Here is a 14,532-nt window from a genome sequence, read left to right on the forward strand (position 1 = left end):
CAGCTTACCTCTGAACACAGGGAGCATTGTTCATCACTCTTACTCTTTCTCTTTCTCTTCCCCTTTCTCTCTCCTTCCGCCCTTGTTTCCTGCTCAGGATCCCCCTGGTGAACCTGTGATTGCCCTGGAAGCAGCAGGCCCGGCTCCTTCGTTGCGAGACCAAACACTGAGTTTGCCAGAGAGTCCCACAGAACTGGCAGCCCTCCCTTTTAGTTCCATCCGCCTGCGAGTATGCTACTGCTACTCCTCACACAGCAGCAGAAGTATTGTAGATCCCTTTGTGCCCTGCCATTCCGTCATCATTGCAGACCCAGCCCAAACCAAGGTTTTCGCTCAGGAGGAGCTGGGCTCCGTGGTGGGTCCTCATGGCAGAGATGATGGCTGGGGTGGTCTGATGTGAGCAGAGGGGTGAGGAGGAAGGCCTAGAAGGCAAGAGCTATTAGCACCTTCATGGTAATGTTTCAAAGATATCCCTTGTACCCCCGGCATAAACATTCATACACAAACATGTATTTATTTATGTTTAAGTAAGCATGCTTGATAATGGGATGCAGAAGTAGGACCTCCTATTCGGTGTCTCCCCATCTTTCCTCCCTTTCCTCATCATGCAGTTTTGAAGCACCTTCCAAAGAGCCAAAGCTCACATCACATACACCTGGGCAATGAATACCTTTCTGTATTGTGGGGATGGGCATATATGGAGGGGAAATGGGGTGCAGGAAAATCAGACACTCAGCATTGGTATCAAATGGACACGATTCCCTCATCTGTCATCTAATCTTCTTCGGCTGCTTTCGCACCCACCCTCTTCTGTGGAATTGCCATCCTTTGCTTACCCACTTTTTATGGTGCAAAGTCACTGTCATCCTATTGCATTCCAGTTTTTTTCTGTGTTGGCTTCTCATCTTTTTTCCCATACCTGATTTGTTGCAGTTGTGGAAGAGGAGTAGCAATAAAGATTGCAAATGCGCCCGTCTACTAGGGAGGGACACACAAAGCACAATTGGAGCTTTTTGCAGGCTCCTGTGCCTTTAATTAAACGCTTCCTGGCTTGCAGTTGCAGTCCATTTTATTGCTTTCTGATGATCATGGTACAGGATAATCATGAAAAAATTGTCTATTGCCTTTCAACCTCATAATTGCCCTCATGTCAACTTCTGTTCCACTTGGGGAGGGGGAGAGGTTTAAATTACTTTTCCCCCCTTTCTTATTTAAAAGCAAACCAGCATTATTTTGCTGTAAAGGTGCCAAAATGAGAGGAAATAAGTAATTATAGCCTCCATCCTCCCACAGGAGCAGAAAATGACAGTTGGAACATGCAATTAAGAGGGCCTGCTGAAAGGACAGTTATTAAGCTATTCACTGTAATCCCTTTCCATTGCTCACCCCAAAACAATAAATGGGAAGAATCTTCAAGAAGGAATATTTTAATTAACATTGTTGAAAGCCTTTATAGAACTAGACTTACCAGTTCATAATCATTATGAGATTCTTGGTCATGGGGGAAGGCATTGCTGGATAGCATAGTGCTATTATCATGTGCGAGCATGGAACTTCTGTTTTAATTCTAATTCCAGCTAATTGCAGAAAAGGAATGCCTCAGGCATGCTGGTGGACTGCAGTCGAAGCAACACATTCTGTATTTTTGTCTCACTTCCTGCATCTCCAGATACACCATTCTCCCTCACTCTAGCGACTGTGACAGCGTTGCAACTCTCCCTCTTTTTCAGACTCCATTCTCTTCACCTGTCTTCCCTAGCATTTTTTTTGGCCCTGTTCCATGAATTGCTTCCTGTCCAAGTTATTTTTTGCTAAGCCTGGTTCAGTCTCAGTTCAAATGTGTGTGTCTCCCCCCCCCCCCATAAAAGTATTTTACTAAGCTTTTTTATTTTTTCAAAAAAATTAAAAGTATGCATATAAGTTAATGGCTGGCAGATGGCTTTTTGCTCAGCTAAGGAATAGTAGACCCTGGAGTTTATATAAGAAGTGGTACTAGGTGCTCAGCTCCTCCTGACAGCTAACTGGAGGGCACTGCCTAGTAGAACAGCTGCAGTCCTCACTCTTTGAGCAGATGTCCTCGTAGCACAGTGAATAAAGATTTAATACCTATCTAACAAGGTTCATTGGCAAAGCCCCATATTGGCCAGGGATGCCAAATAATCAGGTTTTGTGGTGGGGAACCTTACTCTGCCCTTATATCTTTATTAACAATTGCTTCAGCAGAAATCAGCAGAGTAAGCTTTCTGTGGCATGGAGATAAACATCACCTGCTATTTCCATCAAGATGCTGTTTTAAGTTGGCAGGCTGCATAGCACCTAATAATTGCACTGAAGTTAAAGGGTTCTCAATCATTTAAATTTGGGTCAGGCCCTGGCTTGAGGAGGCCATTCTCGCGCAGCAGAAATAGCAGCGTAAGGTCCAGCCCAATGCATTCTAGTGTCTGAACTGTGCAAAGTCAAATGTAGCCCCTCCTTAACATATTCAAGTTACAAGAAAGGAGATTCCAACTAAACACCAGGAAGAACTTTATGAGAGTAAGATCTGCTCAGCAGTGGAACAGACTCCCACGGGAGGTGGCCGACTCTTCTTCCTTGGAGGATTTTAAGCAGAGATTGTACAGCCATCTGTCATGTATGATCGAGTTAAGGTTCCTGCACTGCAGAAGGGGTTGGGCTAGATGACCCTTGGGGTCCCTTCCAACGCTACAGTTCTATAATTCAATAGCTTGTCTCCTACAACAAGCATATTTCAAAATAATGGAGTCTGTGCAACAACACAGCCATCCTCATATTAGGTCATCCACCTGCATGACCATGTGAAAGCTCTGGCTTTCTTCGCATTTATATCATCTGCACTTAACAGACCCATTTAGACACAATCATTTCTAGGGGAGATTAAATTGATGTGGCCCTTACTGCCCATGCTCCAGTTCATTTCCTCCAACCCGCCAGTGTCTTTGGTCCAACTGCTTTTGCAGTGCAAGAGCCTGCAAACCTAAGCACAGAAATCAGCCTAAGCTCCAGATCTGGAAGGACCCATTGCCAGGGAGATCCCTCCCTGAAAAGTCCCAGCTCCTTTTCATTGCGGCTGCTGCTGCACATTCGCTTGCCGTGTTCCTCCCGGCTCAATGTGCCCCGTGGCTCACAGAGAAAGGGCAAGGTCAGCAGAAGCAGCTTCTCTTCCTTCTCCTTCTTGTCGCTGCTCAGTCTCTCAGAGAATGCAGGTGAACAAGCAATGAAAGCCAGTTGAGATGCCCAATGATGCCAACCCTTGACGCCAGCCCTGAGAGAGGAAAGAGTGGGACAGTTCTGCACACCATCGTCAAGGATGCCGTTAACTCTAGAAGGGAGGGAACTATCTACAGCCTCATAGAGCCCTTGGATTATTACATGGTGATATTTTAATTTCTGTAAAGAGCCAAAGCCCTTCAACATGACCATCCTTTCAGTGATGGCGCTGCTTGCATTTAACACCCACCTTAAATAGGTGGGCAAAATGCTAAGCATAAGCACATTAGAGATTTCTGAAGGGGGTGGTTGTACGGTGAATGCAGAGCCCACCCCTGCAGCGCATGGCCAAAGTTCTTTGTTCTGCACTATCCCCAAGGAGCCCACGTCGTGGGCAGGGGAGACACACAATCAGCATGGGATGAATGCTTGCTGTGCAGTCTGCGTGACCTAGGGAACCTGCAGAATAAAAGCTGCTTCGCTTGATTTTATTTTATTTTTCAAGGAAATGCTTCTGGGCTAAACAGGTGCAGCTTGCATGCCCCTGTAAGGCGTAGGAGAACTCTGGATCACTGTTACTGTTTTGCCAGGGCTGTCAGCGTGGATGCCACGATTCTATGCAAGCGTGGAAAAAGCATGGAATGTGATGCCAGGTGCAGAATTCAGCTCCCTGAGAACCCCAGCCTTCATTTCAAATAAGAAGCTCGCCCTCTATGACTATGCAGATATGCTTGAAAAATATGCGGGTAGCCCTGTAGGAAAAAGTTAACATTTCTGCAGTCAGGCATTCCAGTCTTTACAGCAGCCTTAGTGATTGCACAAATTGAGCAGATGTGCATAATTCTCCCATTTTCCTTTTTACTGTTTTTACACCATTCATTCCAGTTTCGATAGTCACGAATATGCAGGGCGCTAGTCATATATGCAAGACATAGAAGCCCCCCCCCCCCCACTCCAATTTCCCCAGTTCCTGGAACCATCATTCCACCACCCCTTTTTGCTTCTGAGGTTTCAGCAGCTTAACTGAGAGCCAGTGTGGTGTAGTGGTTAAGGGTGGTAGACTCGTAATCTGGTGAACTGGGTTCGCGTCTCCGCTCCTCCACATGCAGCTGCTGGGTGACCTTGGGCCAGTCACACTTCTCTGAAGTCTCTCAGCCCCACTCACCTCACAGAGTGTTTGTTGTGGGGGAGGAAGGGAAAGGAGAATGTGAGCCGCTTTGAGACTCCTTAGGGTAGTGATAAAGCGGGATATCAAATCCAAACTCCTCCTCCTCCTCCTCCTCCTCCTCCTCTTCTTCTTCTTCTTCTTCTTCTTCTTCTTCTTCTTCTTCTTCTTCTTAACATATTTTAAAAACAAAAGTTGAGGTTCTCAGCAAACTGAAGTCATACAAGGTCTCATGTGACGGTGTGGCTGTGCTGCAGCATGGTTCTTCTGCCTTCTGCCACATTATGGCCCAGGACAATGCAAGGATTTGGTGGACGGGCATTCAGATGCTCTCTCTCCTCATCTGGGAAGCTTCCCCCGTTCTCTCCAGCTGAGTTGAAGTCCTGAAAGACCATCTCACTTGGTGGCTTCTGGGTTGTGTGTGCCTCTCAAGTCTATCCAATATTACAGCCCTGCTTAATACCATTTCCTGCTAACTATGCTCTTTCTTTCCCCATTTTTCTTCTTCTGTGTCATCATACTTTCCTCCCTGTTTGATTGCAGGCTGTCTTTTTATTTCAACATTCCCCTCCTCCTTTTGTATACATGTGGGACCCAAAGCAACGAAACCTTAAGAGTTACCCAGTCCCCCTTGGAACCAAAGGAGCAAACGAATCACAACTAACTTAAAACCCCTTGATTTTCAGTTATTTGTGCATGCATTTATTTGGTCAATTTATATGCCTCCCTTCAAAAGAAGGGCCTCTTCAGAGGTCCTTTTCACTGCACACCTGTGATGATTTGTGCTCAGGATTGTATTGCGACAGTTATACACAACCCAGCCTTCAATACTGTTTATGCCTACAAAGGTTGTGGGGCAAACATACCCCATTGGTGTATGTCTCTCAACTTCCAGCTGAAATCCTGTAACTTTTTATACCACGAATGCTTACTTTTTTTGTCCCACTGCTGTGACATTATAGTGCAAGAGCGCCCCTCCGGACAGCAATACTGGGAATAATATTACTGGTGAAGCATTGCAGAATAACTAATAAAGCGGGATCACATGTGGGTGGTTCGGTATACAGGTAAATCCACCACTAACACACTATTCTTACATCAATGGCAGGTTGCAGAATCCACCTGCCGAAAAGTGGTCTGGAGGGGATTTTCAAGGGGACTCTCAGCAATTAAAAAAACGCACGGTAAAAATCTGTTTCCTTTGGACTCAATCACAACAACCCCAGTCAGAACAAAGAGTCGATTCTTTCAGCTATCGCAGCCTTAAGTGAGCCAATTATAGGAAAGGAAAGGTGGAGGGGTGGGGGAGAGAAAAGGTGCTGGAAAGAGATTTGAGATGCAGGCAAGGGCAGGGAGGGCAAGGCCAGCGGGGTGTTTGGGAGACAGCGAAGGTGCCTGACACTTGCCTGCACTGGGTGGGCATCTCTGCTATCTCTGCTTTTATTCTGCTTGGCTATCACCTCCCCTCTTAGCTTCCTCCAGTCACAGCTCCTGCCCACTCCGGGCGACTTGACTAACCCATGACAAATTTCCTGCACAAATGTCACTTCCATGTAGGAAACGGATGCTTGCTCCTGTAGTGATCGTGAGCAGTCAAAATATAGAGTAGCAGCCAGAGACAAGAGGTTCAGCCGTGGGGCTGAACAGGGCACGGAGTTTTGCCATAATAATAAGCATTAATAAACAAATAAAATCAATGTCGCAATTTCCTCTGTAGTATGGAAATAGCACTATAACGCTGTAATATAAATAGATTATTTTTTTGAGTAAAATTGTCTGTTTCTTGGCAGATTGGGTCATGGCCAAAGATGCTCTGGGGAGTCTTCTGAATAGGCTTGGTTCAAAGAGGACGAGGAAGTCCCTGCAAGAGATTCTCTCCTCTCCCCTCCTCTCCTCCCTCCCACCCCCCAATTACACCACTGTCACATGTAACAAATGCCTGTCTGGCATGTCTACATGCCTGGGGAACCCGCCACCCACCGAGTCGACTTGTGGCCAAATAAACGCATGTGCATTTGTGAGACGTGTGACAGTGTCCCTGCAAGTTTCTCTCCTGGAAGTGCTATCTGTGCCTAGCACATCTGTCGTGTGTGAAGCAGGGTCTTTCGTTTGTCTTGCCCTTCTCCTGCCCCTTGTGCACCGTACGATATATTTTTGTAGGGTTTTCTTCTCCTCGTGGTGAAATTCTTAAATTCTTGTGGGATGTAAGTTTCAACATTTTTAAAATAAAACTTTGCAAAATACTGAAAGCTAATGGCTGGCTGCGTGCTCTTGTGGGCTGCTTGCTGCCTGACTGCTGTGAGCAAGCCGATCATTACCCATTTTTATTTTATTTTATTTTATTTTATTGCCTTAAAGCAATGCCTGGGCAGAGCTTGGGATTTGAGAAAAGAATGTTAACCTTTCTTAATGGCCCAAGGCGGCCGGTAGATGTCTCTTTATGGGAGCTGGTGGCCAGAAGATGCTTTCTCACTACAAAGATCTCTCTGCAATGTTTGGAAGGGGAAATCAGATGATCAAACTTGTCCAGTGTGGTGGGGTGATAAGGGGTCAGTGGGCAGCCAGCTACTGACCCTCTGGTGTCGTTGCATTGGACCGGACATCATGTCTGGTGTAGGGCAAGAAAGGAACAGTGACTCCAAGGAACTGTTAGGAACTTAACAGGAGCTCCCGATGTTTCCTTTGCAAGTGGGCTTTGCTTACAGGGCTGGCTCAGCTGCCCTAGGGCATTCCCTACCAGTGCAGCCAAGAGGGCTGGCTATTCGTGTCGTTCAGCAAGCTGTGCCTGCGCATGAGCATGAGTCTTCTGCGGACAGGTTGCCAGCTATTGTAGTTTGGTGGCAGTCACCAATCCCACCCTCCGTAGCTAAAGGGAAAGGTCAGGTTCCGTGTGTGTGAGAGGGAACAGAACAAGATGGTGGGGTGGCTCAGTTGGTAAAGCACGAGGCTCTTAACCTTGGGGCTGTGGGTTTGAACCCCACGTTGGGCAAAAGGATTCCTGTGTCGCAGGGGGTTAGACTGGATGACCCTTGGGGTCCCTTCCACCTCTGTGGTTCTAAGCAGTTTAGGGAGAGTCAGAAGAATCAGCTGGAGGCCAGGAGCATTTTAGGGTGCAGAGATCTGGTGTGAGGTAGCACATTGCTTTCTCACATCAGTGAACCTGCTGCTTGCCTCTATTAATGCTACTGCTTGCATATTTAAGAACAGGAGTCAGCAACCTTTTTCAGCCGTGGGCCGGACCACTGTCCTGCAGACCATGTGGTGGGCCAGACTATATTTTGAAAAATAATAATAATAATGAACAAATTCCTATGCCCTGCAAATAACCCAGAGATGCATTTTAAATACAGTCGTACCTCAGGTTACAGATGCTTCAGGTTGCAGACACTTCAGGTTACAGACTCCGCTAACCCAGAAATAGTACCTTGGATTAAGAACTTTGCTTCAGGATGAGAACAGAAATTGCACGGTGGTGGCGGCATGGTGGCAGCAGGAGGCCCTATTAGCTAAAGTGGTGCTTCAGGTTAAGAACAGACCTCCAGAACGAATTAAGTACTTAACCCGAGGTACCACTGTAAAAGCATACATTCTACTCATGTAAAAACACCAGGCAGGCCCCACAAATAACCCAGAGATGCATTTTAAATAAAAGCACACATTCTATTCATGTAAAAACATGCTGATTCCCGGACCGTCCACTGGCTGGATTGAGAAGGCGATTGGGCAGGATCTGGACCCCGGGCCTTAGGTTGCATACCCCTGTTTAAGAACAAAGCATTTATTTATTTATTTTAAAGAAAATAAATCATAAACTGCCAGTGCCCTCTCTCCTCCCTTGAAGGGAAGCTGGTAGCACAGGAATGTCTCGCTGCTAGGGAATTGGAGTGCACATAACGGTTCATTACGGGGAGAAATCTGTCTAGGGAGTTGGCTTGGGAAATGTAAGGCATTGCTTAACATGTTGATTCTGTGCAAAAGGAAGATCAACTCCATTCTGGTCGCTGGTTGCTCCTGGTCCTTTCTCTCCTCCAGCCCACATGGTGGTAGTTGGGAAACCCTCCTAGCAGAGACACTTATTTCCACGGGGCTCGCTCAAGATATTTTGGTACCTGAGTGGGAAATCTAAATGCATCTCCCTTCTTGCCAGTTAACAGTGTGTGCAAGTGTAGCGGGGGAGACACAACCCACTGGGAAGTCCTCCTGCTTGAGCTTCACAGCAGAACTTTCTGGTGGGTTGCGATCTCCGAGTCGGATCTGGCTGTCTCCCACTCGTGACACCTTTAATGATAACATAACAAAACCTGACACCCGGAGGGCTGCCTCGTCCTTTTTCCACGGTAAGGTCTGCCTCAGAATTCCCGTACTCAGTTCTGTAATTGCTGCTTTTGCTCACAACATACAATTTCCCATCTCAAAATCTTGGATTTTTGTAACGTTTTAATTTCAGGCTGCAAGAGGGAGGGAGGAGGGAGGACAGAAATAACTGGAAGAAAAGGAAAAGCAAGGCAGGGAGCGGAACGCTTGCTCTCTCGCTCGCTCCACTCCCCATGGCTGCCTCCACGCTTTCTATTTAAGGCTCTTCTCCAGCCTTCTCTTCTGTCTAGGCTGCTGCCAACGTCCCAGGTTTCCAGGGTTGTTCTGCAGCCTGTCCCCCCCCCCCCCGTCCTCCGCCCATCATCTGCTTAAAATCCCCTCCCCGCCCCCGCACTTCATCAGCCCTGGCAATCAATGATGGAGAAAGGATTTTGGCACCAGAGCAAAGCATTTCAGTGCCACACTTTAGCCCTTGGCTCTCCAGAGGATTAGACCGAGAGGGTGGGCTGGGAGTTGGATTAATAAACCCATGTTGGCTGAGATGAAGACCTCTGTCTAAATAGGTGTACACGGAACTTCAGAGTCCTCAAGCGGTTTCAGAATTGAGGCTACCCCAGCTCTGGACACAGAGGATGGCCCTGCATTTAAAAGTTATTTTCAGACACAGGCAGAACACCGCACTCGGGGGGTTCTGACTGAACTTGTGTCGTTGTTCCCACAATAAATATGGGACTGCTGTGTGGCAGCTGGGAGTGGGTGGCTAGGTGTCATAATAGCGCCTCCCTCCCCTCCATGTTTCTTTCTTAAGAACTCGATCATAGAGGAAAAAGGTACTCACTGAATTTGCAGCTATTGCCACAACTCAGCCTGGGCCAATTGTGAGTGAGGGTACTGATGTCTAAAAAACCCACCTTCGCCTTAGGAGTGTTGAGAAGTATGTATAGATGTACTTGGAAATAGTTGTGGGGGTGGCTTTTTCTGCTTCAGAGTGAGCTCTGCTTTCCCTCAGTTTTTCTGGACAGAATCCCAGTTGCCTCTTGCTATTTGCAAACACACACATGCGCGCGCGCGCGCACACACACACACAGAGTCCACTTTGGTTTTTTCCAAGCACCTCACGTGTTTGCCTGCTCAGCACTATTTTAAAATAAGTTTTTAACACTTCGTCATCCTCCTCCTTTTAAAACACTTTTAAGAAGGCGAGGTGGCTAATTATATCTATGAAGTCTTTTGCTTAGCCTCCTTCTCACCTCAGGGTGGGTTACTGAAACTCATACCTAACCTGTTTTCTAACCTTGGTGCAAAACCTTAACATGGTGTTCTGGCCTAAAACACTCCCTCATATACTTGCTGCCATTCCTTCCCTTTGGCAATGCTTCTGTCACACAGTCCATCCCAGCCATGGCTCTGGGGGAATGGAGTGGAGGACACCTCAGTCAAGAAAGAGGAGTGGAGCTTTGCAGAGTCCTCCAAGGCTGCACACAGACATCGTCTCTCAATTGCTTGGAAAAAGCCTTGGAAAGGACTTGAGACAGTTGTGGGCAGGTGGTGACTTTCAGCAACTGATTCATGGGGTGAGACCTACCAGGGATGAGCTGCTGTGCTCGTCAGGCCTGACACACCATCAAGTCTGTGCAGATCGTGTTTTTGCTAATAAAGAGTTAACTCCAAATGGGAACAGTGTGATTTACTGCTGGCTCACTCTTTGACACCAAGTGACCCAGTCCCAAGGACACATTGCCTAGATGCCCATGCACCATGCCTGGGTCTCTCCTCAGCTCACATCCACCCAGGAACAGAGGGAATAGAAGACCTGGCAAGATGCACAGAGCTGGTGGAGGAGAGCTACCAGCCAGATGACTTCATTACCTGGGGTCTCCTTGAGAGGAGGGAGAAGCCAGCCAGGAACCAGGTGTGCATTGACACCCAGCAGATGGCCAGAAAGGAGGCAGAGGTCCCTGAAGGGATATAAACCTCCAAGCTTCCCTGGACCTTTGCCAAAGTAGTGGTGGTCCCCGATTAGGTGCCTATTAAAGGTAAAGGTAAAGGTACCCCTGCCCGTACGGGCCAGTCTTGACAGACTCTGGGGTTGTGCGCCCATCTCACTTAAGAGGCCAGGGGCCAGCGCTGTCCGGAGACACTTCCGGGTCACTTGGCCAGCGTGACATCGCTGCTCTGGCCAGAGCCAGAGCCAGAGCCAGAGCCGCACACGGAAACGCCGTTTACCTTCCCGCTGGTAAGCGGTCCCTATTTATCTACTTGCACCCGGAGGTGCTTTTGAACTGCTAGGTTGGCAGGCGCTGGGACCGAGCAGCGGGAGCGCACCCCGCCGCAGGGATTCGAACCGCCGACCTTTCAATCGGCAAGCCCTAGGCGCTGAGGCTTTAACCCACAGCGCCACCTGCGTCCCGGTCCCCTATTAGGTACCTAATAAAGGTAAAGGTAAAGGGATCCCTGACCATTAGGTCCAGTCGTGACCGACTCTGGGGTTGTGACGCTCATCTCGCTTTATTGGCTGAGGGAGCCAGCATACAGCTTCCAGGTCATGTGGCCAGCCTGACTAAGCCGCTTCTGGCGAACCAGAGCAGCGCATGGAAATGCCGTTTACCTTCCCGCCAGAGCGGTACCTATTTATCTACTTGCACTTTGACGTGCTTTCGAACTGCTAGGTTGGCAGGAGCAGGGACCGAGCAACGGGAGCTCACCCTGTCATGGGGATTCGAACCGCCGACCTTCTGATCAGCAAGTCGTAGGCTCTGTGGTTTAACCCACAGCGCCACCCGCGTCCCATATTAGGTGCCCATAGGGAATGCCAATTAATCCAAGCAGCAGCTCTGGCTCACCCTATCCCTGAGGCGGGAAACAGCTCTTACTGTCAGGAAGTTCTTCCTAATGTTTAGGTGGAATCTTTTTTCTTGTAGTTTGGAACCATTGCTCCGTGTCCGCTTCTCTGGAGCAGCAGAAAACAACCTTTCTCCCTCCTCTTTGTGACATCCTTTTATATATTTGAACATGGCTATCATATCACCCCTTAACCTCCTCTTCTCCAGGCTAAACATGCCCAGCTCCCTTAGCCGTTCCTCATAAGGCATCGTTTCCAGGCCTTTGACCATTTTGGTTGCCCTCCTCTGGACACGTTCCAGTTTGTCAGTGTCCTTCTTGAACTGTGGTGCCCAGAACTGGACACAGTACTCCAGGTGAGGTCTGACCAGAGCAGAATACAGTGGCACTATTACTTCCCTTGATCTAGATGCTACACTCCTATTGATGCAGCCCAGAATTGCATTGGCTTTTTTAGCTGCCGCGTCACACTGTTGGCTCATGTCAAGTTTGTGGTCAACCAAGACAACCAAGACAATCTTATGTCCTTCCTCATAAGATCTCAGGGCAGTTTACAGAATAAAATACAGGATATAAAACCAGTAAATAACTGAAACGAAACAGCAAAACAATAACCCCCTTTCCCATAGCCAACTAAGTCATACTCAGAGTAGACCTATTGAAATAAGTGCACTTTAGTTGGTGAAGTCCATTGGGTTCAATGGGCCTCCTCTGCACATGTCTTCGTTGGCTGCGATCCTTTGCAAATAGCTAAAACACAGCAAATGAAAGAACCTTGCATGAAAAACACAGTACAGAATATAGATCGGTTTTGTTTGACGACATTTCTTGTGATGTTGTTGAAAAATATTATGAACTGATTAACTGATCAATGTCACCATTGATCTCTTTTGGCGTGTTGCTCCGCTCAGAATGTGAATGCGCACACAGCACAGTGTGGTTCAGTTCAGTATGGCTGCCTTGTAAGCACCTGCCAATTCCAGTTCCGTAGCCTTTCCTGCGGTCGCACTTGATGGATGACTTCAGGTCCAGATGGGTTGACGAGCATTACCAGGACAAGTATCCAATTAGATCCAACAGACTAGCCATCACATCAAGCAGACACAAAGGAAGCTGTGGGTAGACTGAATTAGCACTCCTGCGACACACTGTGCTTTTTAAATACTGGGAGATAGCAAACGACTGTGGGAGGAAGCTGGCTTGGCTTGAGCCTGTGGATTTGCATATGGAAGGGAGCACTGCTCCTGTACAGATGAGTGGGTCTTCGATTGGTATATCAAGCATACAAATATTTCCAGTTAAAAGCACGCGCGCACACGCCTTCTGCAAACATACACACACACACACACAGAGAGAGAGAGAGAGAGAGAGAGAGAGAGAGCGAGCGCTTCTGAAATTTTGCCACTGCACTCTGCAAAATGAGGGACCAACTCGCTTCTCTTGCGGGGGCCCAATTAGTGCCATTGCCTTCCGTTAAGAGTTTGGGTGTAATCCTTGATGCCTCCCTTTCCATGGAGGCGCAAGTTACAGCAACAGCCAAGGCCACATTTTTCCACCTTCGCCGCATCAAGCAGTTGGTCCCTTACCTTTCCCGCCCCGACCTGGCCACAGTGATCCATGCGACGGTCACCTCCAGGCTTGACTACTGTAATTCGCTCTACGCGGGGCTGCCCTTGAAGCTGACCCAGAAGCTCCACAGGGTGCAGAATGCTCCTCATGGGGTCTCTGCCATGGGAGCATATTCACCCAGTGCTTTTCCAGCTGCACTGGCTCCCGGTGGAGTACAGGGTCGGATTTAAGGTGCTGGTTTTGACCTTTAAAGCCCTTCATGGCCTAGGACCCTCGTACCTACCGGACCGCCTCTCCTGGTATGCCCCACGGAGAGCCTCAAGGTCCATAAATAGCAACACCCTAGTGGTCCCAGGCCCTAAGGAAGTTAGATTAGCTTCAACCAGATCCAGGGCCTTCTCAACACTGGCTCCGGCCTGGTGGAACGCTCTGCCTCATGAGACCAGGGCTCTGCAGGATCTGATTTCTTTCCGCAGGGCCTGTAAGACAGAGTTGTACCGCCTGGCCTTTGGCTTGGAGCCAATTTGATTCCCTCCCCCTCTTTCTTTTTTCTTTTTCCTTTCTTCTCCTGTGATGAGGCTGCATTTTAATATTTTAATGTTTCAGTATTTTAATTGTTGTATTTTAATCTTGTTTTTAAGTTGTATTCATTCAACTCGTTTTTATTATTGCTTGTTAGCCGCCCTGAGCATGGCCTTGGCTGGGGAGGGCGGGGTATAAATAAAAATTATTATTACTTAAATACCATCATCCCAACAAATCTTCCCACAATGTTTCTTCCAGTCAAGGCATGCCTAGCAAGTATATATCCTTCACGTGCTTTTGCTTCCCATACTGGGAAATGTATTCCTCACTTGCTTGTTCTTTCTCCTGTTAACAATTAAATGCTTCAAGGAATGGTTGGATATAGTCAGATCATCCACAAATGGTACATCTCCATTTGGAGATTGAATGACAGCATCAGCATCCATATTCATTGTGCTTGCGCAAACTAAAGAGAAGTGCTGGTCTCTTCATGACACACAACATGGAACAAGAGTGTGCCTTTTCATGGTTGTGGCTGCTGTCACCATGGCCTCCAGGTCATTACCCGACCAAACATCTTGTAATGACTTATTCAATGACTTATAAAATGTATATACCACTTACTCAACAGAAGACCTCTAAGCGGTTTTCAAAAGTTACAAAAAATATAAATATATAAATTTAAAAATACAGATGGAAACAAACAACAAGTTAACGTGTTTGTGTGTATGCGTATCAGCAATTTCAAAATAATTATACATGCAGTCAGTTCTGTTTTGTTAACATGAGAAAACAATTTCAAGGGAATTTGATGCATGAATAATTATTTTTGTGAAATGCTGTGGAGGGTTCCTTTCCTCCAGTTCATTTAATTCAAATCTTTTCCTTAA

The 14,532-nt window shown here is 47.4% G+C and overlaps 1 protein-coding gene and 2 long non-coding RNA genes across 5 annotated transcripts in view; 2 read left to right on the forward strand and 1 right to left on the reverse strand.

Annotated features, from left to right (window-relative positions):
* The window catches only part of PIANP (PILR alpha associated neural protein), a 37,584-nt gene extending 30,942 nt beyond the window's left edge, over positions 1-6,642 (forward strand). For 2 of the 3 annotated variants that reach the window (XM_079960342.1, XM_079960343.1), the window contains exon 6: positions 6,184-6,642. In XM_079960342.1, coding sequence (XP_079816468.1) covers positions 6,184-6,226 — 43 coding nt within the window. In that variant the 3' untranslated portion in view covers positions 6,227-6,642. Of the gene's footprint in view, positions 1-97; positions 4,174-6,183 lie in introns of those variants that run through there. The other variant, XM_079960344.1, reaches the window with a different exon arrangement.
* The window catches only part of LOC307206917, a 58,130-nt gene extending 47,751 nt beyond the window's left edge, over positions 1-10,379 (forward strand). The window contains exon 2 of the long non-coding RNA XR_013834535.1: positions 7,917-10,379. This is a non-coding gene — a long non-coding RNA (uncharacterized lncRNA). The remainder of the gene's footprint in view (positions 1-7,916) is intronic.
* Positions 1-14,532, reverse strand: part of LOC307206918 — a 249,753-nt gene that overhangs the window by 129,292 nt on the left and 105,929 nt on the right. The gene's annotated exons all lie outside the window — the stretch shown is intronic.

Source organism: Podarcis cretensis, assembly GCF_951804945.1.
Source record: "Podarcis cretensis genome assembly, chromosome: 17".
Lineage (NCBI taxonomy): Eukaryota > Metazoa > Chordata > Lepidosauria > Squamata > Lacertidae > Podarcis > Podarcis cretensis.